The 26,393-nt window shown below is 42.3% G+C and overlaps 3 protein-coding genes across 13 annotated transcripts in view; 2 read left to right on the top strand and 1 right to left on the bottom strand.

Annotated features, from left to right (window-relative positions):
• Positions 1–11,144, top strand: part of CLTC (clathrin heavy chain) — a 53,300-nt gene extending 42,156 nt beyond the window's left edge. The window contains exons 24-32 of one of the 2 annotated variants that reach the window (XM_039507380.1): positions 4–111; positions 308–475; positions 836–985; positions 1,462–1,593; positions 1,790–1,900; positions 2,179–2,349; positions 2,652–2,873; positions 7,959–8,034; positions 10,106–11,144. In XM_039507380.1, the coding sequence (XP_039363314.1) occupies positions 4–111; positions 308–475; positions 836–985; positions 1,462–1,593; positions 1,790–1,900; positions 2,179–2,349; positions 2,652–2,873; positions 7,959–8,034; positions 10,106–10,230 (1,263 nt within the window). In that variant the 3' untranslated portion in view covers positions 10,231–11,144. Of the gene's footprint in view, positions 1–3; positions 112–307; positions 476–835; positions 986–1,461; positions 1,594–1,789; positions 1,901–2,178; positions 2,350–2,651; positions 2,874–4,442; positions 4,591–7,958; positions 8,035–10,105 lie in introns of those variants that run through there. The other variant, XM_039507381.1, reaches the window with a different exon arrangement.
• A 5,748-nt stretch (positions 11,145–16,892) lies between these two features.
• On the bottom strand, positions 16,893–20,310 carry PTRH2 (peptidyl-tRNA hydrolase 2). 6 transcript variants are annotated; one of them, XM_039507392.1, is made up of 3 exons: positions 20,041–20,178; positions 18,999–19,102; positions 16,893–17,571 (listed from the first exon to the last, which is right to left on the bottom strand). In XM_039507392.1, the coding sequence occupies exons 2-3, from the start codon at positions 19,073–19,075 to the stop codon at positions 17,034–17,036; spliced, it is 615 nt and encodes a 204-aa protein (XP_039363326.1). In that variant the 5' UTR covers positions 19,076–19,102; positions 20,041–20,178; the 3' UTR covers positions 16,893–17,033. The 6 variants fall into 6 exon arrangements, with proteins under 6 accessions (XP_039363326.1, XP_039363328.1, XP_039363329.1 ...); XM_039507394.1 differs by having other exon boundaries at positions 20,129–20,145; XM_039507393.1 differs by having other exon boundaries at positions 16,894–17,571; positions 20,175–20,310.
• Positions 20,311–20,381: 71 nt separating this feature from the next.
• VMP1 (vacuole membrane protein 1) overlaps positions 20,382–26,393 on the top strand; it is an 83,967-nt gene continuing 77,955 nt past the window's right edge. For 3 of the 5 annotated variants that reach the window (XM_039507390.1, XM_039507391.1, XM_039507388.1), the window contains exon 1: positions 20,382–20,570. The gene's annotated coding sequence lies outside the window, so the exon portion shown is untranslated. Of the gene's footprint in view, positions 20,571–20,725; positions 20,861–26,393 lie in introns of those variants that run through there. The other 2 variants (XM_039507385.1, XM_039507386.1) reach the window with 2 other exon arrangements.

Here is a 26,393-nt window from a genome sequence, read left to right as displayed (position 1 = left end):
CAGGTTTGCTTTGCATGTGTTGATGGGAAAGAATTCCGTCTAGCCCAGATGTGTGGACTTCATATCGTAGTGCATGCAGATGAATTGGAAGAGCTCATCAACTATTACCAGGTAATGAAGAGAACACGTACTAGATACTCCTGATTCTAATGCTACTGAAAGCATCAACCAAAACATACCTACACAGATGCTGTTGTAACTCAATGTTACAGAATCACCTTTGCTTCAAACTTGGCATACAGTCTCTTATCCGTTTAGTACCCAACTTCTTGCTACAGCTGGTCTTTAACTGCACCTGTCTTTTAAGGATCGTGGATACTTTGAAGAGCTGATAACTATGTTGGAAGCAGCACTGGGACTTGAGCGTGCCCACATGGGAATGTTTACAGAGCTAGCAATTCTCTACTCCAAATTCAAGCCTCAGAAGATGAGGGAGCACTTGGAACTATTCTGGTCCAGAGTCAACATTCCCAAGGTAACAGTCTTGAAACTGAAGTGTCTTTAAGCAGTTCAGGACAGCATGTAGAACAGCTTGTTGCATAAAAAGAAACTAAACTTTAATAAGTACAAGATTTTCACACTTAATAGATCAGGTGGTTTTATTAAGCTTCAACACTAATGAAATACCAAGATGAAAGTAAATCAGTGCTCTGAAGTTGTGTTGGATTTCAAAGGTGAAAGTGCTGAAAGCTATTGATGACAGACCACAGGTCAAAAACCACTTGCTTGTGTTATGCAGGAGGTCAGACTAGATTATCATAATGGCCCCTTCTGGCCTTAAATTATTTATTTGATCTATTAAATTTGTATTTAAACACTTAAATTCTGTGTACAGGTGCTAAGAGCTGCAGAACAAGCCCATCTTTGGGCAGAGCTGGTGTTCTTGTATGATAAATATGAAGAGTACGATAATGCTATCATCACGATGATGAATCACCCAACAGATGCATGGAAAGAAGGACAGTTCAAAGATATCATCACCAAGGTACTGCCTGATCCTGTGAGAAATGCCTCTTTAAAGACAACACCATTCTGTATGCTTAATTTGTATTCTAGCTAATGGTCTCCTGATTAGAAACTATCCTAGCTCAAACTGGTACTAGCTTTAGCATAACTTTTTTTTTTCCTTTACATCACTATCTTAAGCTTATGTCAGGGACTCTGGATACATGATAAAATGCCAAGTAGACTTACAGTGCCACAAATGATTGTTTGTTTGGATTACCCTTTTTGAGGATTTATATTTAATCAAATACCACAGATTAAATAAATTTGAGTACACTGAGCAAATCTAAAATCTCTAAAGCAAAATTTCTTAATGCTGGTAGGCATGTTTCAGGTAACCTTACCTCTAATGAAAATAAGATGCTTATGAACCAGAAAAACCCATGCAGGAAATATATAAACCCCATAGAACAAGTATGTAAAGATCTGTCAAATGATCATCTTTGCTGTCTCTAGGTGGCCAATGTGGAGCTGTATTATAAAGCAATCCAGTTTTATTTGGAATTTAAACCCCTGTTGCTCAATGATCTGCTGATGGTGCTGTCTCCCCGGCTGGATCATACTCGTGCTGTAAACTTCTTCAGTAAGGTGATTAATTTGTTTATTTTCCTATAATTATGAAAGACTTTTTACAAGTGGAGATAAAGCATTTGGCTACATTTAAAGGTTTTTGACTCCAATTGAGTAAATGACAGTGAATGTTTGTCGCAGATACATCTACAAGCTTATAGCATGCTATGCTGCTGTATTCGGGATTCTCATGTCAAAACTTCTTCTCTTAAAGGCTAAACAGCTTCCACTTGTTAAACCTTACTTACGCTCAGTTCAAAACCACAACAACAAATCGGTGAATGAGTCTCTGAATAATCTCTTCATTATAGAAGAAGACTATCAGGTAGGCTTTTTTTAAAATTTTGTGCCCTTGTTATTTAAAATACCTTTCTTTTGTGCATGCTAATTTGTACAGATAACAAACTGGTGTAACTATATGCATCCATCCACTAACTGCAATAACAAAGACTGCAGGATTACTTAATATCTGAAAATTGGCTCAAAAGTTTGAGCAAAGGAACTCTGCAAACAGCTCAAATGTTTTCTAAACATAAATTGATTGACCCTTTCTGGAACAGTTAAGCACTGAGGTTTTGAATGACTAATTCTATTCCAATTCAGGCTCTTAGGACATCTATAGATGCCTATGACAACTTTGACAACATCTCCCTTGCTCAGCGTTTGGAGAAGCACGAGCTGATTGAGTTCAGAAGAATTGCTGCATATCTCTTTAAAGGCAACAATCGCTGGAAACAGAGTGTAGAACTCTGCAAGAAAGACAGACTATACAAGGTAACAGACTGGAAAATATAACATTTAAAGCTATGCAGACCTATATGCACATGGCTTACTTTAATACTAGTATCAGTGATCCTACCCCCTCTGGTAGTATTGCTATAATGTACTTAAGCTGTTTTTGCATCTTGGAAGCCTAAATCCCCAAGATTAAGTTGTGGGGTGTAGTTTTTTTTGTTCTTTGTTTTGGAATGGCTCATTACTGCTTTGACTAAACTTGGTATGCCTAGCACAGTTCCTGCTTCAGGGTGTTAGGTGTGACTTGTTTTTAAATGAGAGGTTCTCTTGTCCTTTTATAGGATGCAATGCAATATGCTTCAGAATCCAAAGATACAGAGTTAGCAGAAGAATTGCTGCAGTGGTTCTTGCAGGAAGAAAAGAGAGAATGTTTTGGAGCTTGTCTCTTCACCTGTTATGACCTTCTAAGGCCAGATGTTGTCTTGGAAACTGCATGGAGGCACAACATCATGGACTTTGCCATGCCCTACTTTATTCAGGTCATGAAGGAGTACTTGACCAAGGTAAGAGCTATTTCTGTTGGTTGAGACTGTTTTCACCTGCCACTAACATTGATATTAGCTTTGTCAAATGTCTTATGTTCACTCTTTCAGTTCATCGTGGGCAGGGGGCTTCACTTTTAAGTGATCCCTGCTAGGAAAAATGAAACACACTCACACACACTTCCCTAGCTACCAGTTAGAAGAACCTGCATCTGTAATAATTCTCTGCTCAACATATAATGTGATTCTTGCTCCAAAACTTTCTCCTTGTCTAACTGGTCTTCCCCCTAGACTATGGAAGTGTGGAAACTACCCATGTATTATGGGTTAGCATGCCCAGATAACTGTTTGTGTGGGGGTGTGGTTTTTTTGGGTCCCCCTCACCCCCCCCCCCAGTGGACAGGAGTATTTAGAACAAGATGGTTTTTATAGATGCTCTTGAATCTACACATCTGCCATGCTCTTAAGTGAAACAGTTTTGGATAGCTCAGCAATTTACTTGAATAGTCAAAGGATACAGTGAATTGAAATATGACAAATTGAGAGGATTACAATCTAGACTCATTTTGGGGGTGGAATCTCTGAAATTTAAGTGTTATGAAGAAGACTACTTGAACATATATTCAAGGACATATATGGTTCTAGTTCCATAAGACACTCAACTCTAGTTTTAACTAGCCTCTTTTCACTCTTGCTTGCTCTTCTGTTTGAAGAAACTCCTTTATTTTCAGGATGCTTTCCTTCCAGCAAGACTCTCCAGATAAATCTGACAGACTATAGAGGGATTTTTTTCCTCTGGGGCTTTACTTTTATGTATGTATAAACCTCTAGAAAAAGTCATAAGCTACTTAACAGTAGCACCTTTTCACTTTTAGTAGTGTTTTTTTTAATTTCAGTGTCACAGGACTTTACTTGGACAACTTCAGCTACACTGACTTTGGGCACTTTTTTGTCAATCACTTTCCATACATCTTATTCTTTGGACTCCTGAATTTTTATGATAAAGCTTCTGCAGCTAGGGACTACTAGGTCATCTTATTTTGAGTGATAAAACAAGTAATGCGTATTTCATTGCACACAGGATTTGCCTGCTAATGTTCAAAGGGAGATATAATTTTTTTATGGCTGTTGCAGAGTCAAACTAGTGCAGAGAATTTTTGGCAGAAAGCAACTGGTGTTAGTGTTTTAGAAACAACTTTTTCAAATGTATCCTATTAGTGGTTATGGGATACTTTGACATCTGTCCAAACTAATATCAATGTTAACTTTTTTTGAGTGTGCTAGTCTTGAATTAGAACTTTAGTGCATATATATTAAACCTCTAGTATAAATGTTGTTAAAGGATTTACCTTATTGTATTCTTAGTTTGACTTATCAGTCAATAAGTACTAGTAACCAATACAAAGCACAGTTGGCTTTCTGAAGCAGATGCTTCTGGTGTTTCATTTGTTCTTTTTTTACTTTTTTTCTCTTGTATCTTATCAATTAACTGTTTCTTCCCTGATTCTTATGTTGCTAATTCTACCGTTATATGCTACATATGGAATTTGATTTTTTTTTTCTAAGCTGCACTTCTGAATTCCTTTGCAGGTTGATGCAATAAAGGAAAAGGTGAAAGTTGATTCTTTTCCATCTTTAAGTCTGGAGGACTAAGTCTAAAGAAACTGCATGAGTTTTTTCCTTCCTACCTTTACTACACTGCTGCTACTGCTTTTTTCCCCAACAATATCTCACTAAAGCCTCTGCAGATTAACTACAATAGTTAGAACTGTAGGACAAAAGTAGATACACTTGCTACTAATCGGCTACTAGACTCTCTTCAGGAAGGGCAGAAGGCTGATCAGTTGGATCACAGTCCAAGTATTAATTTAAAGATACTAATGTTGACCAATACTGTGCAGAAGAAATGGACTGTACAAACAGCAGGAATTGACAATAGCCACTTTCTCCACAAAAAGCAGTAACTAAAGCTATTTCAACTCCAGCCAGAGACTCTAGCTTAACACTGAAGTTATGTGCACATTCTTTAGCAGCAATTTTTGCAAACTTATAAGGACTGTGATCCACTCTGATTTATTGATTCTTACTAATGTGTGTGCGCTGACAGTAGGCAGAATAGATACTAGCTGCTTCAGAAGAGACTTTTTTCCTCATGTTTCTTCAGGTTTCCAGTTCTTATGGTGCTTGTCTTTCCATGCAGTAACTTAAGACTTGCTACAATAGCTTAAGGTTTGTTTACCCTTCCCCCTCCTCATGACATCACTTGCTCAGCTACAAGTGAAGACTGCCTTCAGGGCTCTTCAGCTTCTTAAAAAAACCAACCTCTTGCTACCTTTGTTTAAAAAAACAAAAAAAACCAAAACCTTGAAACAAGTGGTAATACTAAAACTTGAACTCTTTTGATGCCTCTGGCACTTGCCTATTGCTGCTCAATTATGCCCAGCCTGAGGGCAGATTCCAAGGCTTCTGTCCATCTGTTTTCGGTACCCTATACCCACTCGCAATTTTCCATGAAACATGAGCCATGCTGGCATAGTTTGTGTAACATTTGTCTGTCAAATGTGGTTGGGCAAAGGGCAAGCACACTTATGTAAGTGGCTTGAAGACTAATTCAATACAAACTACCTTCTGCTGTGTTTATACATCCATCTTAGTCACCACTGGAACTCAAGGCTAACCTGAGTAAAATGCATCACGTAAGGTCCTTCAGCAGCTAGTAAGTGAGGCAGTAAGAAAGCGTGTGTGTGGAAAAAAGGTAATTGAACTGCAGTGTCTGCATTATTAAACTGAGCATGTACAACAGTCATTGCAATTACATCCCACTGTTCCTGGAGCTACAAAGCATTTGCTGTGGGCTGCGTGTGGTTTTTGGGGGGAGCCTGTGTGGCAATCCATCTTCAGATCTCACTACTTGCTTCAGTACTCTTGCCTCTTTTTCATGCACACATAACACCAAAATAACATTGAACGCATGTTACTACTTTTCCTCTGCAGCTTATTGCAGTCTTTGTGGAAAAGCCTTTTTAATGCAATTTTATTACTTTACTAAAGCACTGTAACAGGGCACTGAACCCAGTGATGCTTAATCAAGTGGTGTATAAGGATCACTGTTTTCAGACCTTTAACAAGCTCGTGTTCATAATTAAGTTCCCTTTCCTTTTTTTAAAGGAGGCATCTAAACCAGGTCAGATAAAGCAAAGGCAAACAGACTTCAAACAGAATATTCTGGGCTAGGGGTTAGCCAAATATATGGAAACCTGAAACTTTCTGCTTAACTGTTGCTGCTACTGCAAAATATCCCACTATCCTATGCAGCGCCTATCTGGATCTATGCTTGAGCATTCCAATATTCCCAGCTATTCTAGTTAATCCCATTTTATTCTTGAAACAGACTTAATGTTGAGAACAATTTTTAAGATTTTTAATGGCATTCTTTCTCTTGTGAATCTAACTTGACAACCAACTTTCTTCAGTGAGGTGTTTTGCTAATGTATCAAAACAAGATTCTGCTACTCACCCCTGATGTTTGAGCGAAAGATGCTACAACTCTCAAATGCCAATACTTGTATTTCTGAAGTCTATTTTATGCATGAACTGTGGCCTGGTAACTGGGGTCACAAGTGAATGTGGATTCATAAAACCATTAGACTCCATAAATGTAGTTTGTTTTTTCTCTGGATGAAGGATGGCTTGCTTCAGAATGTTTACAGCCGATGCTAGTTCTTTGTGCTCAGTTTGGCAACACTTTTTTATTTATTTTTAAATGCTCTCATGGACATCTGGCATGGTTCAAACAAAGATGCATCAAAGTTTTGGAGTACCAACTAGGGAAGTGACCTCAGAACTCTGCTTAATATCATCAAGGACAAAAATGTGATCTTTTAAAGATGGCAGATTTGACATCTGTGGGTTGTGTTCCTTTGAGTTGTCAATACTTAAGGAGGAAACTACTGGCACTATGACACCACCTTAGTAACTTTCATAGATAAGTCGTCTTGGTCTTATGATACCGAAGATGAAGTTTAAGTCTGTCTCTGTGGTAGCTATTATGACTATATATAGCAGCTAGAGGACTCCTAATAAAGTGGTGTGGAATAATTAAATATAAGCAACTTCCCATGACAAAACTATAGCTTCTATTCAGAGGTGGGGGGGGGGGAAGAGAGGAGGAAGACTAGCCAACTAATAACAAATACACTAAGATCTAAGGTGCACCTAACCAATCTTCAATAGACCTAACATGATCAGGCTGAAAACACTGTTTTTTGCCCCAAATATTTATCTCTGATCCACACATCTGACTTAGTCTGTCCTCATGTGTAAATACAGTGGGAGCTGGGCATTTATGCACCTAGGCTCTGATATTCTGCTCTTTGCAGCATGGTTCTGAAAAACTTGCCCCATAGTTTTGACTGTTTAAGTCAAACTGCATGAGTGAACAGATTGACTTTCCTTAGGGCTGTTAGTGAAACTAACCTCTTGATGCTCAAGTGAAATGTCAGATGTGGACTGATACTGTTGATATTCATAAACTATTCTGTGCCCTTGTAAGAATTTTTCTCTTAATAGAAATTCTAGACCTGGAAACGTTTGTCTAATTCAAGGGTTTGTCTATTGTGAATGAACTGATAATCTTATCAGTTGCTGCACACTCTTGTTGAAGTGTGGTGCCAAATGTGTACTAAGTTGAACAATCTTATGTTGTCGTCACACTAGATCGACAAACTTTCTCTCTCCATTCTAAAGCTGCTGGAGCACTAAAATGACTCCAGTAAACTTTTCCTTACAGTATTTTAAATATGGTCAAGGATTAAAAAAAAACTAATTGGTTTCCCTAGGCTGCAGAAAATTTGCATGCCAAATTTCAGCCTGGTGTGAGCTTTTACAGCTGTCCTGTAAATCCTTCAAGGGGGCTTTCTCATGGAAATGCTGAGACAAACTTGACTGCAGCAGTACCAACATTGCTGCTTTGAATTTGTAAGCAGTGGTCTCTTCATGTACATTAACCACCCTCAAGGCTTTTCCACGTCTCTGCCAGAAAAAAATAAGTATCACTTTTCTATAGAGAAAGGTGGCCGTTTAATTTTTGGGCCTTCATATTTCCAGGTGGATAAACTGGATGCCTCAGAGTCGCTGAGAAAGGAAGAGGAGCAAGCTACAGAAACACAACCTATTGTTTATGGTAACCTTTCTTTTGATTCACTTATCGCTATTAGTAATCAGTGCATTAATGTCCAGATATACAATTATGCACTAAATATTGGTATTGATATTCCTTCCAAAAGTCAATGCATTACACTGACAACCCATTTCTCCCTACCCATATCCAAAGAACTAGCCCTGAAACTGGGAAGCTTCTGCTAATTAAGCAGGGTGGTGTTGGTTTGAGACTGTAGTCTGACCAGCAGTGTCTAAATTCTACATTAAGTCTGCTTTGGAAGGAATCCAGCAGTTTGTGGTGCTTCATTGCCCTTGTAGGAGGCTGATTGAAGATTCCATAGCCCTCTCAAATCGCACATACTCCAACACATTCAAGGAACTCTTATCAAAGGTAAATATTAACCATACTCCAGAGGGTTAGAAATCTGGAGAAATACATGCTTATTCAGCTTCATTCCACACCTCCCTTCCCACTCTCTCCATGTTTCGGCTAATCCCCCCTCCAAACTGAATCCACCCCAACTAAAGAACTAACAATTGCCACCTTAACATTGTTAACTTGCTATTATAGCATAATATCCTCCCACATGTGTAGGTATTTCTAATTGTAAGTCTTTTGGGCAAAGGAATGTTTGCTCCTCTGTTCAGTGCCTTGCACAATGGGGGTCTTATTTTTGCGTGGTCCTTGGGCACTACCATATGAACGTTTGTGAAGCAAAATAGAACACAAGTATCAAGAAATTTTGTTCTGCTATGGGAGGGTTGACAATTCAGACTCTGATCTGTGGCAATAACTATAGACAATCTTGGGTGGACTTCTACAAAGACACATACAATTAATACCTAAACTTGCAATAAAATGCAGAAAGCAGTTGAGGTAGGTGAAGGGCTAATGTGCAAAATCACTGGCACTATGCATAAATATGTAACTCTGTGATGGAAAGTAACTGTTTCAAGTAATTTCTCAAATATTTATGAAAATGAAGGGATTAAAGCTATATTTATATACTGAGCACCTATGAAAGCTTCTACTTCCTCTGTTTTTAGTAGAAAATCAGTGTTGCATCACTACCAACAAATGCCAATTTTTAAAATTGGAATATAAAGGACTTTGATAGAATCTAGGCAGAAACAGTTCTGTGACCTAGATACTCAGTAGCTCAGTAATCTGAAGATGCCTCAAAGTCCCTAGAGTATACAGTATTGCCTTCCTCACTACTTTGTCAATTTTACTGCAAAACCAACTAAGTGGGAGTACACAGAAGGCTGTTACAGCACTTGTGTGTTGAGTGTAAATTTTAGGCTGGGCCCTGATTGTGGTGAGCCACTATATAAACAGTCCATGACCTAAAGAATGCATAATCAAGACTAATCCAAACTGATCGGGGATTAGAAGGACTGGGCTAGGACATTGTGTAGGCTAAGGGTATGTCCACATTACCCACCAGATCAGCAATCAATAGATCACCTCTCATCTAGACGCAATAAATTGATCCCCGAATGCACTCCCGTTGACTCCAGAACTCCACCAGGGCAAGAAGCGGAAGCGGAGTCTATGGGGGAGCCGCAGCTGTTGATCCTGCGCCCTGAGGATGGGAGGGAAGTCAAAATAAGATATCAGCTTCAGCTAGGCTATTCCTGTAGCTGAAGTTGCGTATCTTACATCAATTACCCCCAGCCCTAAAGTGGATAATAGCTCACTGCATCATAGGGAAGCAAACTTACTTGCCATTCCATCTCCTGCAATAGATGCTACAAATAGCTTCTAAAAACTAAAGCAAAGCATCTAAATCTATGTATTTCCTTAGATCTCTAGAGGATAGCTCCTTTCTATAAGCGAGGCAGAACATAAAACTCAAAGGCAAGGGAAGGTAGATTACCAAGGACTCTGTAAAATGTTGAGGTGATCAGAAATAGCCTGACCTCTATAGGTAATCTCATTCCCTAAATGTATTTTTATCAGCATTATTGTAAATGAATTATTGTACATCTTTTTTTCTACAGTTCCTGGGAAAGAAGAAATCAGGCAAACTTTAGTAGCTAGAGCAGACTGAAATAGTTATAAACAATCATTTTGCTCTTCCCATTTTCAGGTCAGCCACAACTAATGTTGACAGCAGGACCCAGTGTTGCAGTTCCCCCACAAGCACCTTTTGGCTATGGCTACACCGCACCTCCATATGGGCAACCTCAGCCTGGTTTCGGGTATACCATGTAAGGTGCAGTGCAAATCAAGCTGGAGCTAGCATATTTTCTTATTGAAATTCCACCGTCCCTCCCAGCTTCAACTCAAACAGGGAAAAGCAAGCATTTTGCCTTGTGTTCTTGTAACCTTTATTTCATGAAGGACTATGGTTTTCTAGCGCAAACTGTTTGGATCACACCTATGTTCAATCTTTTTTCACATTCCATGTCATTTAGATTTTACTTTGAAAAGGGGAATAGCTTAAATGTTTTTGTTCAAGTGGGCTTTCTTTTTTGCAGGACTGCTTCTTAACATTAAAACAGGCTGTTGCGGAGATTCCAATTTGCACTCTGTGTAGTGTTAAGAAACTCTAATATTGAATCTTGCGTTTAGTGTATGTGAGCAGCTTACAATATGTACTGTCTATCTAAATGCATTTAAGTCTTATTGTATATTCAAAGAAAATGCTAAAGCAGAGATTTGTATTTGAACTTGCAAGACTGCCGATGACAGACAACACTAATCAGCATATCCTACTCTGGATTGCATAGCTCTTAAAATGATTTAAAAATGCATATGGACAACCTTGCCTGATCTTTAAAAAGGAGTAAAATTTCCCTTAACCTATGCAGGTTTTCCAGTTTTTGCTTATAGAAATGCTAGTGTTTTGCTCACTCCATATGTAACAAATGACCTTACGTTTGTGCTGTATCCTGTGCTTTTTTTGTGGGATCATTCCATTTGGGAACAGAGCACCATGATTCCAATCTGTGTATTTACTAACCCTGCCCTGAGGTTTGTGTATGTTGGATATTGTGGTGTTTTAGATCACTGTTTTGAGTGTACAGAAGAGAGAATTCAAACAAAATATTGCTGTTCAGTTTTGTCTGTGCAATTTGAAATTACTCAAATTTAAAAATAAATTACTGGACTGTGGACATCCTGTATAGTGGTAGTTTCACTTGTGTATCTTTCTCTTCAAAACTATCTACCGGAATAGTTGGTCTCAATGGTTCACTTGGTGTCAGGGGCCCAAGTTCAGACAGCATTCCTAGGTTAAGGGAGGGGCCATCATCTTAGCAAAACAAATTGAGAATGGAGACTATTGGAAAGTGGCTTGCACTGATGGATTATGCAGTAAATATGTATTAATGCTTTTCCTATAGCGAGGACTATACCAGACAGTTGAATAGCACTTTTCAAAAGTTGGCTACATGTGGTCAGCTACAGCATCTTGACTGGGAGATACCTTAAGGTTGTAGTCTGTTTCAGTTAAATTGACAAATCATGTTTTAGGCATGTTAAGTTGCCTTAATATATTTAGCTTCAAATAAAATTGACTTAAATGTTTGACAAAGCTGAATACTGTCATATTTGAGTATGTAATTTAATGCATCTGTTAGAGGCACTGATACCATACCAAATCAATTCCTGAAAACTTAACATTTCTATTTCAGCTATAGCACAACTTAATATCATAGCTGCTAGTTATAGATTAAAATTAGTTTTTTCAGCAGAAGTTGGTTTTAACAAAATTTAAGTGTGCTCCGCTCGCTCGCTTCTTCCGTATCACTTACATCAGGTCTGTCACTTTTAAGACTAAGTTGTTACAATATGCTCTACAGGGGACTGCCTCTTGAGTATCTGAAAACTTAAACTGGTGCAGAATGCAGCAGCCCATCTATTAAGGAGTGGTTCAGTGGTGGCACATGTCAGCAATACTACATAATCTGCATCTACTACTTTGATTTCTAAATTGCATTTAAGGTGGTCAGTGGCAGCTCCAGGCACCAGCACGGGGTGCCCTGCTGGTCCCTGCAAGGGCAGCAGTCAGGCAGCCTTCAGTGGCTTGCCTGCAGCAGGTCTATGGATTCGGTGGCAAGTACACCGAATCCATGGGACCAGCGGACCTCCCGCAGGCAAGCTGCCAAAGGCAGTCTGCCTGCTGTGCTTGGGACAGCAAAAAAGCTAGAGCCACCCCTGAAGGTGGTGGTGATGTATAAGCACTGCATGCATTGTCTTGCTACTTGAGACAACTTTTCCTAATGCTATACTGTCACAGTTCCATCTCCTTATCACAGATGAGCACCCTCTGTTTGGAGTAGAGGAGCTGGCAGTACAGCATTCTCTGAAAGGGATCCTCAGCTCTGGAATTGGCTTTTCTAGTCCAAAATGGCTCTCATCTTGACCTGTCGAGTGCTAAGCCATGTTTACATGGGCTGCTGTGGAGGTGGGCCTTTGCCAGAAATGTGGGGTGAGAAGAGTGCCTGCAGAGCACCAATCTAATTTTGTATTTAATTTAATGGCAGTGGCACCAAGAGGCTTGGTTGGGTCCCTGTTTTATCTAAAATGTACAGATGAGCTAATTTGCCAAAGCTGGAAGCTTGCCCAACTAATGTACATCTGTGCTCAAAATACATTACTCTGGCTAGATAGCTGTAAATGATCAGACTCAATTTAGTGGAGCTGTAAAGCTAGACTGCTTCAAATTGTCATGACAAATCAAACCATCTCCCAAGGGTTTGGGTCACTTTCTTAACTCTAGGTGATCATGAAAAGCAGAGCAAAGTTTACTTTCGTTACTTGTAACCATTTTTGGTGTAGAGGTTTATCTTAAAACCTAGGGAAGTAAACACATCTGACTGGGAGGGGAACTAACTTCCTGTTTTGGGCCATGTGGTGACGGCATGATATTAAAGCTTGGTTCTGCTGCTTTAATCTGACACACTCTACCTTACTATGTAAATCTGAGGCTAGATAAGCTTACTCTCGAGCTACCAACAGGGGATGCTCTTGGTTTTTAAACTGACTTTTTTATAAAGTTTCAGCCTGGGGCTTTTCAGAAAGAGAACCACCACCTAGAACACAGCTTATACATTTAGTTGTAACCTTGAAGTGGAAGGAAAAACTGTTAGGGCATTAGTTTAAGACTACTCTTGCATGTTAAAACTAGCCATTAGTAACTAGGGAACATAAGTATGGTACTTCATAACCATGGCCCACAGTCCAGCAATAGGAACTACAGGCTTTCCCAAAACTGTCCCAGTATTATACATGTATTTACAGATTCTGCTTTGTTCCCTTGGTTTGTACATCTTGTAGCTGCCCTACAGGAGTTTACTCCAAGGTTCCTTATTACTGTTGTAATAGGACCCAGTAAGCCAGGTGCTTGTACATTCTGCTCTGAACACTGGGACTGCACTAAACTGAGGCTGAACTAACACCTCCCTTCCACTGTGGTCTCTAGTGCACTGCTGCAGAACCATACAGTAAATTTATCCAGCTTACTCCTGTCAAATGAACATGGCAACAGTGAAAATCATGATTAAACAAGCTGATCCGGTTCCTATTCACTTGCAATAGGTATGTAGACCTTTCAGAGGAACGCTTCAGTTTCTAAACTGCTGTTACATTGACTCACTCAAATGTCACTAAAAACCACTACATCAATCTATTGTACCAAGCCAGGTTTAGGGATAAAGCATGTGTGCTTGTAAAACATGAACTGAATAGACAATTATGCCATGGGTGAGGGAGTAGAGAGTCCACCCTCTAACAAGAATGGATGTGCCTGTACAAGAGAAACTTACCTTTACCTTCCATGGAAGGTACTGCTCAATCTTCAACTCCAGTTTTTAAAGCTGTGTTTAACTTACTGCTAAGCAAATTAAAACCTTCACAGCAAGTAAGTTGATTTTTTTTCATGCTATTATGGTTTCTGGCCTCCGGTAACCACTACTGAAACTCTCCAATTAACTTAGACAATTGGAAGAATTCAGGTTGTCTCACAGCTCTCTTGTAAGAGAAGCTTATGCAAGTTCTCTACCAGCTGTAGGATCAGTTACATGTGAGGGGCAAGGTGTCTTTCTGGTTTGATGTCTGAAATTAACAGTACTTTGAAGCCAATAAATGCTTATCAAAGATTAATTTAACCATTCCTGCCTCTGCTATAGGCACACTGACATAGCTTTACCCGTGTCACTTCTTCTCAACCAGACTTGAGCATTACCTGAACAAGGCCTGTCTTCTAGTGTCTTTTTAAACTTTGTATCCACACCAGGTGCTCTTCAGCCATAACTAACCTAGAGTTAGAGCTGCTCCCACCACAGATGAGAGCTGCTCTAGAGTCAAAATATACACACACCTTCCTGTTGAGTATCTTCCAACACCTTGTGTTCTAGGGCTCTCACATGTCCCCTTTCTACATTTTACTGGGGACAAAGGTCATAAAACTAGCAATCATAACAGCAGGCTAGACAGACTATATTAGATAAGGGGACCAAGGCCCAGCTTAGAGCTGAAATTTAGTCACAAGCTGACTCAAACAAGTACTTGGGTGTTTTTTCTTCCTCTCTACCCATGAAGACTGAATTAATGCTGCTTCAATTAAATTAACTGGGGGTAAGAGGATGGTGCAACTTCTTGGCTTCTATAATCTTAACACATTAGCTCTATGAACTACTAAGCAATTCTCATTAGGCACTGCTGCTCTGTGAAAGAGCACATGCAAAGTTGTTCTGTCCCTGTAGGTTCAACATGATGGGAAGTTCCAGCAAGTTATCCCTAATCTAACTAGGGAAGGCTTCTGTGACCACATCAGGGAGACTCCCTGTGCACAAAGCAGTGACTACCATGTAATCTCTAGTTCTTACAGCACTTTTTAGTGGTAGATCTCAAAGCACTTTACACAGGTCAGTATTGCTTTCCTCATTTTACAAAGGCTTAGACCAATGCCTTAAGCACAAATTTATCATCTACCTTTGCAATACAGCCTTGTGTTCGATGCCTCAAGTTCTATGCTTGCAGAATAGCCTCAGTTTCTGAATATCAGGACCCTAAAGTCCCCCTGCAAGTCACTTAGTGTCTTCCTTAAACCCACACCAATTACCTTTTTGTGTTGGCTAGGTTGAATTTAAGCCATGCATTTCCCCACCCAGAGCAACCTCTTAAGAGCCCCATTTGTGACATGCTGCAGGGGATATGGCACTGGGATGGGGACTCAGGAGACAGCTCCTATTCTTACCTCTGCCACTAACTTAGAAAAAGTGATTGGCCTAAACTCACCCACTGTCTCATTTCCCTCCACACCCTTCTTGTTTAGATTACTTTTAGAAAGCACTGCTGTGCTTCCCCTCCTTCTGAGACTTTTAAACAATGAGCAATTACTTTAACTCTCCCCCAAGACCTCACTTTCAAGAATTAATTTAACCACTAAAGGGCAGTTTTCCCAGTGATCACAGCCTTGTCATCAAAACTATGATCAATTACAACACAGGTTGCTGCTCTAGCAGCATAGACAACTCACCCAAAATTCAACCTTTTCCTTAGTGTAGATTCAGTAGAATGCCTTTTGCTCCATTTTATGGGGCTGTGTCCTACCCTATGCTACAACTTAACCAGCGAAAGGTGTTACCCTTAACCTATACCAGGAAAAAGTCAAACAGATTGGTTTTAGTTAGCTAAATCCAGCCTACACATGACCACTTTTCCTAGTAAAAACAAACCCAAAGGAATGAAACCAGTCAAAAAATAATCCTCAACAAAGGGGGAAATGGGGTGCAAGGTACATCCACCCCCCAATAATTTTCACATTAATTTCTGGCTAGTACTGATACATGATACAAGGAATGGTGGAGAGGCTTATCCTAGCTGGCAGTGTTCCAATTTCCTTTCACTCAGAGTACCATTACACAAGCCAACCAACAGGGGTAGTGCAATAACATGGCTTGCACCCTACATCAAGAGCCACCTGTTGCTTTTCACTATTTTCTTAAAGGCAAGGATAGAAGGCTGCAATTGGAGTTGAGCTTCGGTCTTGATTACATGATGTTGCATCAGTTGATTTGTTGCATAAATGTTTCATGTAGAGACAGTTGCTAATGTGGTCACAGTTATGGTTTCAGAGCTCTACTGTTATTTCATCTCCCCACGTGCATGCCTCAAACTATTAAGGGAGCTATTTTCCAGATATTCTTCTAAAACATTTAATTTGCAGTTAGCCCTGGTGGCACAGCGCAAGCTAAAACACAACACCCAGATATTGGATGGGGAGGGAAGGAATCAGTGACCTCATCCTTGTTCCAACATGCTAGTCTCCAAGGAAGTTAGAACCTATCCTTTTTTTCCGCTGCCTTGTATGTGGAACTGGGAAGAGAACCTGACTGTTTAAGTACCTTAGTGGCAAAGGAAACAAACTCTGCTGAATTGGTCTCAGAACCGTTCTTCATTCTGGTTTGCTGAGCTTCAAGTCAAGCTCCTAATGAGTTACCACCATCCAACACTGCTTGGCACTCTTCCAAAGAATAGTGGGGTTAGGCTTGCTCTTTCAGCATGGGCAGTGACATCTTACCCACCTACCATTTCCCCTGCAAATTCTGTTGGATACTGGATTCTTCCCTTTCTGTCTTAGTGTTGTTGCATGCTATTTAACAGTTGTTTCATGCTAGAGATGGCTGAAATGGTTGCAGTACAAAGGTGGTATTTAAGGTTGTAAAAGTAAGCTATGTTACAGTTCCAGGGCTACTGCACTTCTGCAGTCTCCTCAAAGGCACCATTTTAGGTCCCATCTGTTTGGTTCAGGATTTGTGTTCCGCTCCCTCCAAAGGAGAATTTTAGGATTGCTCTTCCTTTGCAATTCATTGTGCTGATCCCAGCAGTTAGATATTTAAACAAACAAAGTGACCATACAAGGCAAGAAAAGGTCTAAAGATAGACATGCTTTTTATTTTTACTAAAGCAGAACCATAGAAATGAAAACAGCTTGGATTTTATCCCCATTACTACTTTGGTGCTGAAGGATAAAATTGCTCCAATAAAACTCAGGCTTGTTCTCCATCTTAGAAGAGTTTGAGATGGCCAGAAACTTTATCCACTACATCAGCTGGTCCTGGTCCAATCCCTAGTACAGTCCGGGAGCCTGGTGCTATCTGAGTACGACCTGCATCTTGGATTATACTCACAGTCAGTCCCAGCTGTTTAGCATCAACAAGGAGTTGAACTAGTGCCTCTTCATTAGGGGCTTTGAGAACCACTTTTGGCTGTCCACAATACTCCCACTGTTTAAGGAGCTCAGGATTTCTTCGTTGAACTTGCTTGTAGGCAGAAACTGCAGCATGAGAACACTGTGCTGCTACTTTACCCTTTCCCATCTTTAAGTCATTACGGACTATCAGCACCATCTTGTATTCTCCAGATTCTCCCATGATACTGGCTTCATTCCCCAGCTCATTTGCAAACACAGGCATTTTGGCTCTGGATGGTCTAAAGAATCGCCCACGAATGCCCCAGCCCAGGCATACTCCACATGCGACTCCTGCAATTACGCTGAGGACACCCGGTTTAAAGAGAGAATCCATAGTAGCAGTGGGAGATTGACTAAAACAGAAGAGATGTTAGGATAGTTTTATTAATATAATCTTTTCATTTTATATTATACCTTTCATTGGAGCACTACCATACAGCATGGGACGCTGTAGTTATCAGAATGCAGGTCTCCTGAATCCTAGTCCCCATGGCTTCCTATTAGAGGATACTCATCCTGGTGAGAATGTATAACATGTTAACATTTTATAATATCTTAAGGGTTTTTTTTTAGTTTTCTGGGATCATGACGGTTCTTTATCACTGAGAAACAAAGGGACATTCATAAGTGGAGAAACTATTCCATTTTCATGTACTATGAGACTGGGAACTTCTGTTCTCCCTATCTGCCTCCTCTAGTGCCTCAGATTATTCTTACTCACACATCAACAAAAGTGTTAAGTTCTGATTGCAAAATCCTCATTGCTGATGAGGCACAAGCCAGAAGGAACTCAGATCAACTTCTGGATTCCATGTGGCATTTATAGAGCTGGTAATTTGAGAAAAAGTTTACTTGCATATACTTAGTAAATATTTACAGAACAGATTGGAGCTGGTGCTAGTGAGATAAACATGAAACCATATTATGCCTCTTTTCTGATCTCTGGAGAGGCCCAGCATCGACAACCATACTTTAAATTAACGAGAGCTGCAGTGCTCAGCACCACTGAAAGTTAGGTCATTGTGGGCAGGCAAGCCTCACGGTAGTATGATGCTATGTGGTTCATAAACAGAAAATTCTAGTGTCACAGTTCAGTGGACACCAGACATGAACTATGTTTTGCTTTTTTCTCAGTTTGCTTTGTGGCAACGATGTTGAATGGAGCCATCCTCCCCAGGAAATGCAGTGTTAGAAAGAAATTCTGCAGCCAAAATCTTGCTCTACTTGAGGAAATGTAAAAAAACACCCAAATCAACTGTGTGTGAGGCTTGGGGGGAGAGGGATAGCTCAGTGGTTTGAGTATTAGCCTCCTAAACCCCAGGTTGTGAGCTCAATCCTTGAGGGGGCCATTTAGGGATCTGGGGCAAAAATTTGTCTGGGGATTGGTCCTGCTTTGAGCAGGGGGTTGGACTAGATGACCTCCTGAGGTCCTTCCCAACCCAGATATTCTATGATTCATGGCCAAAAAGCATTATTTGCTTTAGTGGCCAATGGGGAGAAGCTGCAACAGACTATAAAGATCTGGAGCACAGAAATAGTTTTATAGTGAGGTCATGTTTCTTGCTCCATGGAACATTCAATATAACCAGAATCACTCTCTGCACTTTATGATCCAGTGTCACAATTTGAGATATTTTGTTCTCCTTCAATATAAGGAAAGTTTCTCTCTATCCAAGTTCCAGTGCATTATGTGCTTTGTGTGTACAGTTTCCCCACAGTCCAGACCATGCTATATAAACAGATATAGTGATTAGAGAAAGAACAGCTAGCTCATCCCTACCTGACCTGGGGCACCACTCTGTGCCCCAGAAGCAGCCAGCAGGTCCGGCTCCTAGGTGGGGGGCCATGGGAGTCCATGTGCTGCTCCCATCCCAAGCACTGGCTCTGCAGCAAATGGAAGCAGTGGTGGTGGGGGGGAGTGCCTGCAGGTGAGAGCAGCACATGCTGCAAACCCTCCTATCCCCCCCCCCCCCCCCCAGGAGCTGAACCTGCTGGCTGCTTCCAGGGCGCAGCGCAGTGCCCCAGGACAGGCAGGCAGCCTACCTTAGCCCTGCTGACGAGGAGCCACCTGAGGTAAACCCAAGCCCCCTCCTGCAGCCCAGCCCTAAGCCCCCCCAAACCCAGAGCCCCTCCTGCAGCCGAGGCTGCAACCCCAGAGCCCCCTCCCACATCCTCAACCCCTTATCCCTAGCCCCAGCCCAAAGCCCTCACCCCCCTTGTACCCTAAACCCCTGCCTCAACCCACAGACCCTGCATGCACCCTGAATCCCTCAGCCCCACCCCCCACCTGCATCCCAAACACCCCCAGCCCAGAGCCCTCACTCCTCCCACACCCCAACCCAAAGCCCCCTCCCACATTCCCAGTCCCTCAGCCCCAGCCTGGAACCCTCTCCTGCACCCCTCATCCCCAGAGCCTGAATTCCCAGCCGGAGCCCTCACCCCCACCCCCTGTCCCAGCCAGGAGCCCCTTCCCGCACCCTGAACCCCACATTTCTGGCCCCATCCCAGAGCTCGCACTCCAAGCCCCTGCCCCAGCCCAGGGAAAGTGATGGAGGGTGGGGGACAGCGAGCCACCGAGGCAGGGGGAATGTAGTAAGAGGGGGTCGGGTTTTCGGTTTTGCGCTAACAGAAGTTGGCCACCCTGCTCCCATCTCCCAGGGTCCACAGGCCCTGGGTACCAGGGACCCCTGCCCACATGGGCCCCGGGTACCAGAGTCACCACCCTACACGGGCCCCCTAGGTACAGCCTGTCAGTGTCTCATGCCCCCCCTCCCCCCCACGCTGGGGAGATGCCGGGGCCGCCCCCCGGAAAGGGGCCTTACATGGAGACGAGGCCGCTCTGCTCCACGCCCCGTCCAGGCCAGGCCCAGCGCCCCCGGGGCGCGGGAACAGGAAGCTGGGTCACCTCACCTGAGACCCGCCTCCCGTTCGCACCAACGAGCCCGCTGCTACCTACCCACCACGCGCGAGCCTAAGGCGCTTCCGGCCACTTTCCCCCAGCAATCGTCGCCCGCCTATGACGTCACGCGCGTACGTCTCAATCGCAAATTATTTAATCCGGGATGCAGCACCTCCTTGAAACGTCATCACCGGTCAACGGGAAGGAAAATTAAAAATAAAGGGGGAAAAAATCGAGCACGAATTTTTCGGCTTGAGCGGAAGTGATGTAAGATGACGACTTCCGGGAGGCGCGCAGGAAGTGATGGAATCAGCGGTCACTTCCGGTAGGTGGAGTGGGCGAGAATTGCCCGCCTACCCCCAGCTCTGGGTTGGCTCGTGCCCAGCAGGAGCCGGAGACGCCGGGAGAAGAAGCCGCAGCCAGAGTCGGAGTCGGAGCCGGAGCCGGAGCCGGGTGAGTGCGGGCCCCCGGCAGTCTCCGGAGCAGAGACACCCCCCCCCACAATAAGGCTTCCCCCGCGTGTCCTGCCTCAGCCGCGGGCCTGCCTGGCGCGGCGTCCCCCGGCTCTGAGCCTGCAGCGGGGACCCCTCGTGCCCTGCCCCGTTCCCTGAGGCAGGAGGATCCGCCCCCCGTCCCCGGGGCCAGCCCTTCTTCCTGCGGGGGTCACCCTGGAGCAGGAAGCTGCCCTCGGCTCCTCTCCCAGCGCTGAGCATCCCCGGGGGGAGCCTCAGCAGCGGGGGCAGGTAACCCTGCCAGGCGAGCCGAGCCCATGTGCTGCTTTCCCAGCAGAATCCTGTGTGACACTTTATCTGCAAGCCAAGTCCGGCCAGCCCGGCAGGAGGCTGTGGTGAGCCCTGGAAACTGGCTAATAGCCCGTGAACAGAGAGCGATGCTCAACGGCAGTCTGTGGAGCCAGGGCAGCGGGGTGTGTGTGTGTTGTGTTAGGTCTGCCCTTCGCTAACGTCTTCATTAATAACTTGGCAGGAGTGAAGGGTCCACTCACTCCTTGAGAGGATAGAGAAGTATTAAAGAGGCTCTGGATACGTAGGCAAGAAATAACAGGAAAATAGGCTGCTGCTTGGAGTTGAGGGGAAGGAAAGCAACTGTCAGTGTGCACATTCAGTGGGAGGCAGAAACCTGGGGAGAGTGAACTGCAAACTAGACATCAGTTTGGAGTGACATATGGCAGCCAAAACAGGACATCATAGTACTAGGCTGCACGGGCATAATATTATGGTGCAGTGAACAGGGAGGCTCCATATGGCTCTTGAGTGATGGCTGCTGTGCTAATGGCTGGTTACATTACCAGAGAAAGTGGAAAATTTCAGGGAGCTCTAAGAAGAGCAACAAAAATGATTGAGGCTGTAGGGGTTGACTCATAAAGGAAAAATTAAAAGAGCTAATTCTTCATAGCTTGACTAAGAGATGACTAAGGTTAGGGACATAACAGCCTATGAATATTTAAAGAGTGCCACATTGGGAGTATGACTAGAAGCAATGGGAGAAAAATATAGGCTGAATTACGGTGAAAACTCCTTGCTAGTGAGCTGTGTTGCTGTGGAACAGTCTCCTAATGGACATGGGAGTCCCATTGCTTATGACATTTCAAACCAGATTGGACAGAACTCTTGAAATTGTAGAAAAGAGAATCCTTGTATTGGCCCCAGGGGGAATGACTGATGACACAATAAGTAATTTCTCTCTCTATCTGTTAAGAGTCTCTGTTCCCTAACTACCCCTTCACCGGGGATTCACCTTCCTCACCCTCCAGCAGCAGCATTACCCACAGCACCATCTTCAGCAGTAAATGCCACCGTACCTATTGCACCCAGGTAATAGTCTAGTCCCTTTAGTTAGTGACCAGTGTTGGGCTTGTATTGTGGACCCAGACTCTTTGGCTCTGGTGAGAGAGAATGAGAGCTATGTCATTTAGTGATTATGGCAGAGTACTGGGCTTTAGGACTCCTGCATTATCTTCCAGCTCTACCACTGACAGTTTGTGTGACTTTAGACAAGTTGCCTGATTTTGACAAAAAGTCATCTGTATGATTACTTCAGCAGCAACTACGTTTGTGCATGAAACGGAATAATTGTGAGCACAAACTGCCAGTTATCTGATTTGTACTATCCTTGATTTGCAGACAGGGGAAACTGAGCTTCAGTAAGAGGTGTCATAGTGGAAGAACTGGAAGTACCACCGTCATATGCAGTATATTATACATGCAGTTCTTTTTCAGAATCTAGTTATCTTCTGTGCCTCGGTAGGCTAATCTACAATCTAGGAAAATAACACTTGCTTATCAAATAGGTTTGCTGGTTTAATAAACTTTAGTAATGTGCTCTAAGCATCTTGGAGGGAAGGTAGTGCAAAGGAACAAAGTAATATTACGTAAATTGTATTACGCCTGTCTAGGCATTTGCTCTTTGCCTTTACTTTCTCCTTCGGGCTTTTGATCATCTAAAATTATTACAGTCTTGATGGTGTGATTCCACACTCTGCAAGACTGTGAATATTAATAAGTCCTGCTAGGGGTTGCAAACCTTCATCCTGTCACAATGGTCACAAAGTAAATGTCAGATCTTTCTGATGAATGAATTTGCCCCACTGGAAAAATTCACATTAATGGCAGCCCTCTCCCTTTCAACATCATGTTGCTTTTGCTGCTTGAGAATATTTTTTTTTTTATTCCATGATAATCATTGTAACTGTTGGTTATGTAATTACTTCAGCTAATTTTTATAGGATACAGAGTTTGGAAAAACATGTTGTGCAATAGGAAATGTCCTCTTCTCTCCACACCATCTATTAATTTGGACTGAGCTTTGTATCCTCTGTTTAGCAGTTGAAGTTGGCAGTTCTGTGCATTGTCTGCAAGAAGGGTTAGGAGCAGGAGAATCAGTCTCCAGTTCTTAAATGGGCTATGGCAGTGGGAAAGGAGAGCAGATGGAAAGAAAATACTGACCTCTCAACTTCTGACACTTCCATGTTTAAATCCTGTACTGACAAACTTTTTTTTCTGCTGTGGGATACTTCCTGTATTTTAGTCCATCTTAATCACAGTTTTTAATCAGATCTCCCAAACACTTAATACTGCTGGAAAAGAGTAGCATCTAATTATTGAATATTTATGGCTCAGTTTACATGGATTAATGTGTATAGGAAAAATACCACATTGTGAAAAGTGCTTGTAAAAATATATACTGGTGTGTTTTAGAGACTTAATATCTTGCTGCCCCTAGTAAACAGGTGTTTTTTCCTTTCTGGGTTAACCCATTCTCTACTTCAGTTCAGACCAAACCTGCCATTTGGCTTTATTTTAGACCTGTATTAATAGTAGTGCTGGACTGGAAGAAGCCAACCTTGGTGTTAATACCCGTAGTCACCTGGAAAATGAGTGCAGTTTGTCTTCCATTGTTCAGGGAACTGAGATTTTGAATTGGCTTCTCAGTTCTTGTCCCCAGGTGTCAGCCTCCCAGTGAGTGTCGTATGAATGGCCATATCTTTTGGTATATGGATGTGACAGGAGACAACCTGTTACCTGGGAGGTAAAATTCAATTTTTTTCTGCAACCTGAGGATAATTGCTTCTGCTGAGTCAGGTCCTAGTGTTAGCTGGCTAGACTTTGGGTGTTTCAGGCATGCTCTTTAAGTTGGCTGACTTATTCTTCCGTAGCAGCAGCTCTAGTATGACTATTATTGTTTTCCTAATTAAATTAATTTCTTAGCATCGCCTGCTGAAGAACCCTCTTCAAGGGATACTGTTCCCGTACTGGGAGAGCCAGAATTCACGTGGTGACACAACTGGTGTTGCTGGGGTACTGCTGTCCAGTCATGTATGTCCTAGTTGCAGACGCTCATGTTTTGAAAGATGTAGTTTGGTGTGTGGGAATCATGCAGAGCAGGTGACTAGAGAGACAAAGTCCCCAGTGGCAGCTGTAGAGTATTGCAGTCAGTGTTTCCCATCAAGTCCACTAGGAACCTCTCTTTTCTCCCTTTCAGATTTGAATAAGCAGGGTATGTGGTTCCAAATACAGAAAAGGTACTTCCTAATTTTAATGACCAGGCAGGCTTGGACATCCACTTCCTGGGACCAAGTGTCATCCTCTGATTAGAAAACAGGGTAGAGTCAAATCAACTACAGTGTAAAACCCTTCTGCTCCACCAGCCAGTGGTTGGGGGTCAGAGGTTGTGAAGCTCACGGCTGCTATTGTGCCAGGACTACAGTGTTGCCCATTCACTCTAACTGTAGCCTTGCTGTCTGTTTGCTCCCCCACAGTTAATTCCCACTGACATTCCCTTTTGGCACTAAACTTATTTCTACCTTGTGACCATCTCATTTCCTGCTTCTGTTTGTATTATAAGTCTATGGAAGCTGGCGATAGTCCGCTTGGCTGCTGTAGTCTAAACTTTTCTAATGCCTTGTTGAATATTGTGTTAGAGCTGTATTAAAAGCACTAACGTTTGCAGGTGGCCCTGCATGAACTGCTTTGTGCTTCTTAACATTGGGTTTAGGTAAAGCGATGTACCTGTCTAACCACTTAAAAATGGGGTTATGTTCTTTTTTGAAGATTTCTCTCTAGTCTGTTATGTCTTGCTCAGAATCCATTATTTGTCCTCATATCTGTCTTTTCAAATAATTAATTCTACCGAAGGGACCGTTCAAACCTTGCCCCAGTTGGTCTGTTTGAGTGAAACTGTGACTCTTAGTCCAGTCTGTCCTCCTGAGCCACAGAGCATCCTCACGGCATTGACTGGATGTTGTGTGTAATACTTACCACTTCGTTTCTGTTTATAAGGTACTGTAGTATTTCACAGTGCTTTCCAGACACTAGCTTTATGTGGTAGAGGAAGAGCTTGTTGTCTTAGTGTGTTCTGGTTCAAAATCAGCCGGGGTGTAACAGTTTTTCCAGTGATATTTTGATATGTAACAGGCTTAAAGAAGCATGTTCTGGTCACATTGTTAAAGCACAGGGTACTGGAGTTGTACAGTAACTTGGCTGCAATATTTATTATGAGGTCTGTGAGGATCCCCTCACATCTCCCTTCCTAGGGGCATACATCACCCTCTCTCTTTGGAGGGTTACAAGTGGTTTTGTCTGCAACCTATCAGTGCCATTCAGAGCACTGCCTGTGTCAGCCCAGAGGAGTTCATTAAAAAGTAATTCAGGGAACTGGCTCCCTGCTTCATGATCCACCCCTAGGTTAGACATGATGTCTCCTGACAACTTGCAGAGTGAGGACTCTGATCTGTGATCTCTGTCGTGGCAGCATGTGGTGGTGCAGCTCTAGACTGCTGGGCCAGCCAATTCAGTTGCTGCGTGGAAAAACATGGATGGCAAAAACTCAACCTGAAGCACTTTGAAAGGGAGTGAGAATTCATTCTTTTGTGAGGAGGAAGTGAGCCTGGCTATAAAAATGTAACTTTTAAAATCTCTACTAAAAAGGGTGAATGAAATGGGTTTATGTTCTGAGTGTGTTGAGTTCCTGTCTGCTCCTTAACATGGAGTAAAGCCAAGTTCTTGCTTTTCTAATGGAAGAATTAAATTAAGCCTCCTTATTTACATTATTTCCATTCTGAAATTAACTAGGAAAATGTGAAATTACAAAACTGTGGGGATACCGGTTATAAAGTTATGTCTGTCCCCAGTTTGTTTTTGTTTTTAAAGGAAATAACTTTTTAATAACAACTTCTGAGTGTTTTAGAGAAGGACAGTCAGAGTTTGCACAAATAAGCACTACTGAAGATAACTTGTACAGCCTCCGTGGCTTGCGTTTTGGCTATTGATATTTATACAATATAGATAAAAAGGACTAATGCAAATATGCATCACTCAGGTACTCACATTGTTCCTGATCTTCCATTTGGAGCTGCACAGATAGACCATTTTAACTCATGCAGAGCCTTGTTGAAGTCAGTGAGGCTTCTCACAGGCACAAATGTTCAGTCCATGTGGATCTGATTGCAGAACCTGAGCTTTTAATAACTTGGAAAGAGAAATGTGTGGCATCCACTAAAATTGGAGGGCTACGACACTTCAGATTAATTCTTTTTAAAAGGCATCCCAAAGTCTTGTTGAAAAGATGAAAATGTTAGCTGTTGGGGTTTTTTTAGATGACTAGAAATTGGAAAGTAGGTCTGGTGAACAGAGGCATGACCCATTAAATGGAAGCCTGTGGTCTTTAAATTACTTGTCCTTTCCTTTGTGGGATTAAACAGTTTTAGCTGGAAGAGCGTTTTAGTACTGGAATATATGCACTCATATCAAAGTAACCTAT

This window comes from Mauremys reevesii, linkage group 20 (assembly GCF_016161935.1).
Source record: "Mauremys reevesii isolate NIE-2019 linkage group 20, ASM1616193v1, whole genome shotgun sequence".
NCBI lineage: Eukaryota > Metazoa > Chordata > Testudines > Geoemydidae > Mauremys > Mauremys reevesii.
This window is presented reverse-complemented; position numbering and strand designations above follow the sequence as displayed.

Excerpts from the sequence above, each read along its gene's own strand:
- PTRH2 (XM_039507393.1), bottom strand. The coding sequence starts at position 19,075 with ATGGACTCCCATGGCCCCCCACCTAGGAGCCGGACCTGCTGGCTGCTT. Across the intron at positions 17,572-18,998 it reads AGAGTGGTGCCCCAGGTCAG|TCAATCTCCCACTGCTACTA; the intron begins GTAGGGATGAGC and ends CTTCTGTTTTAG.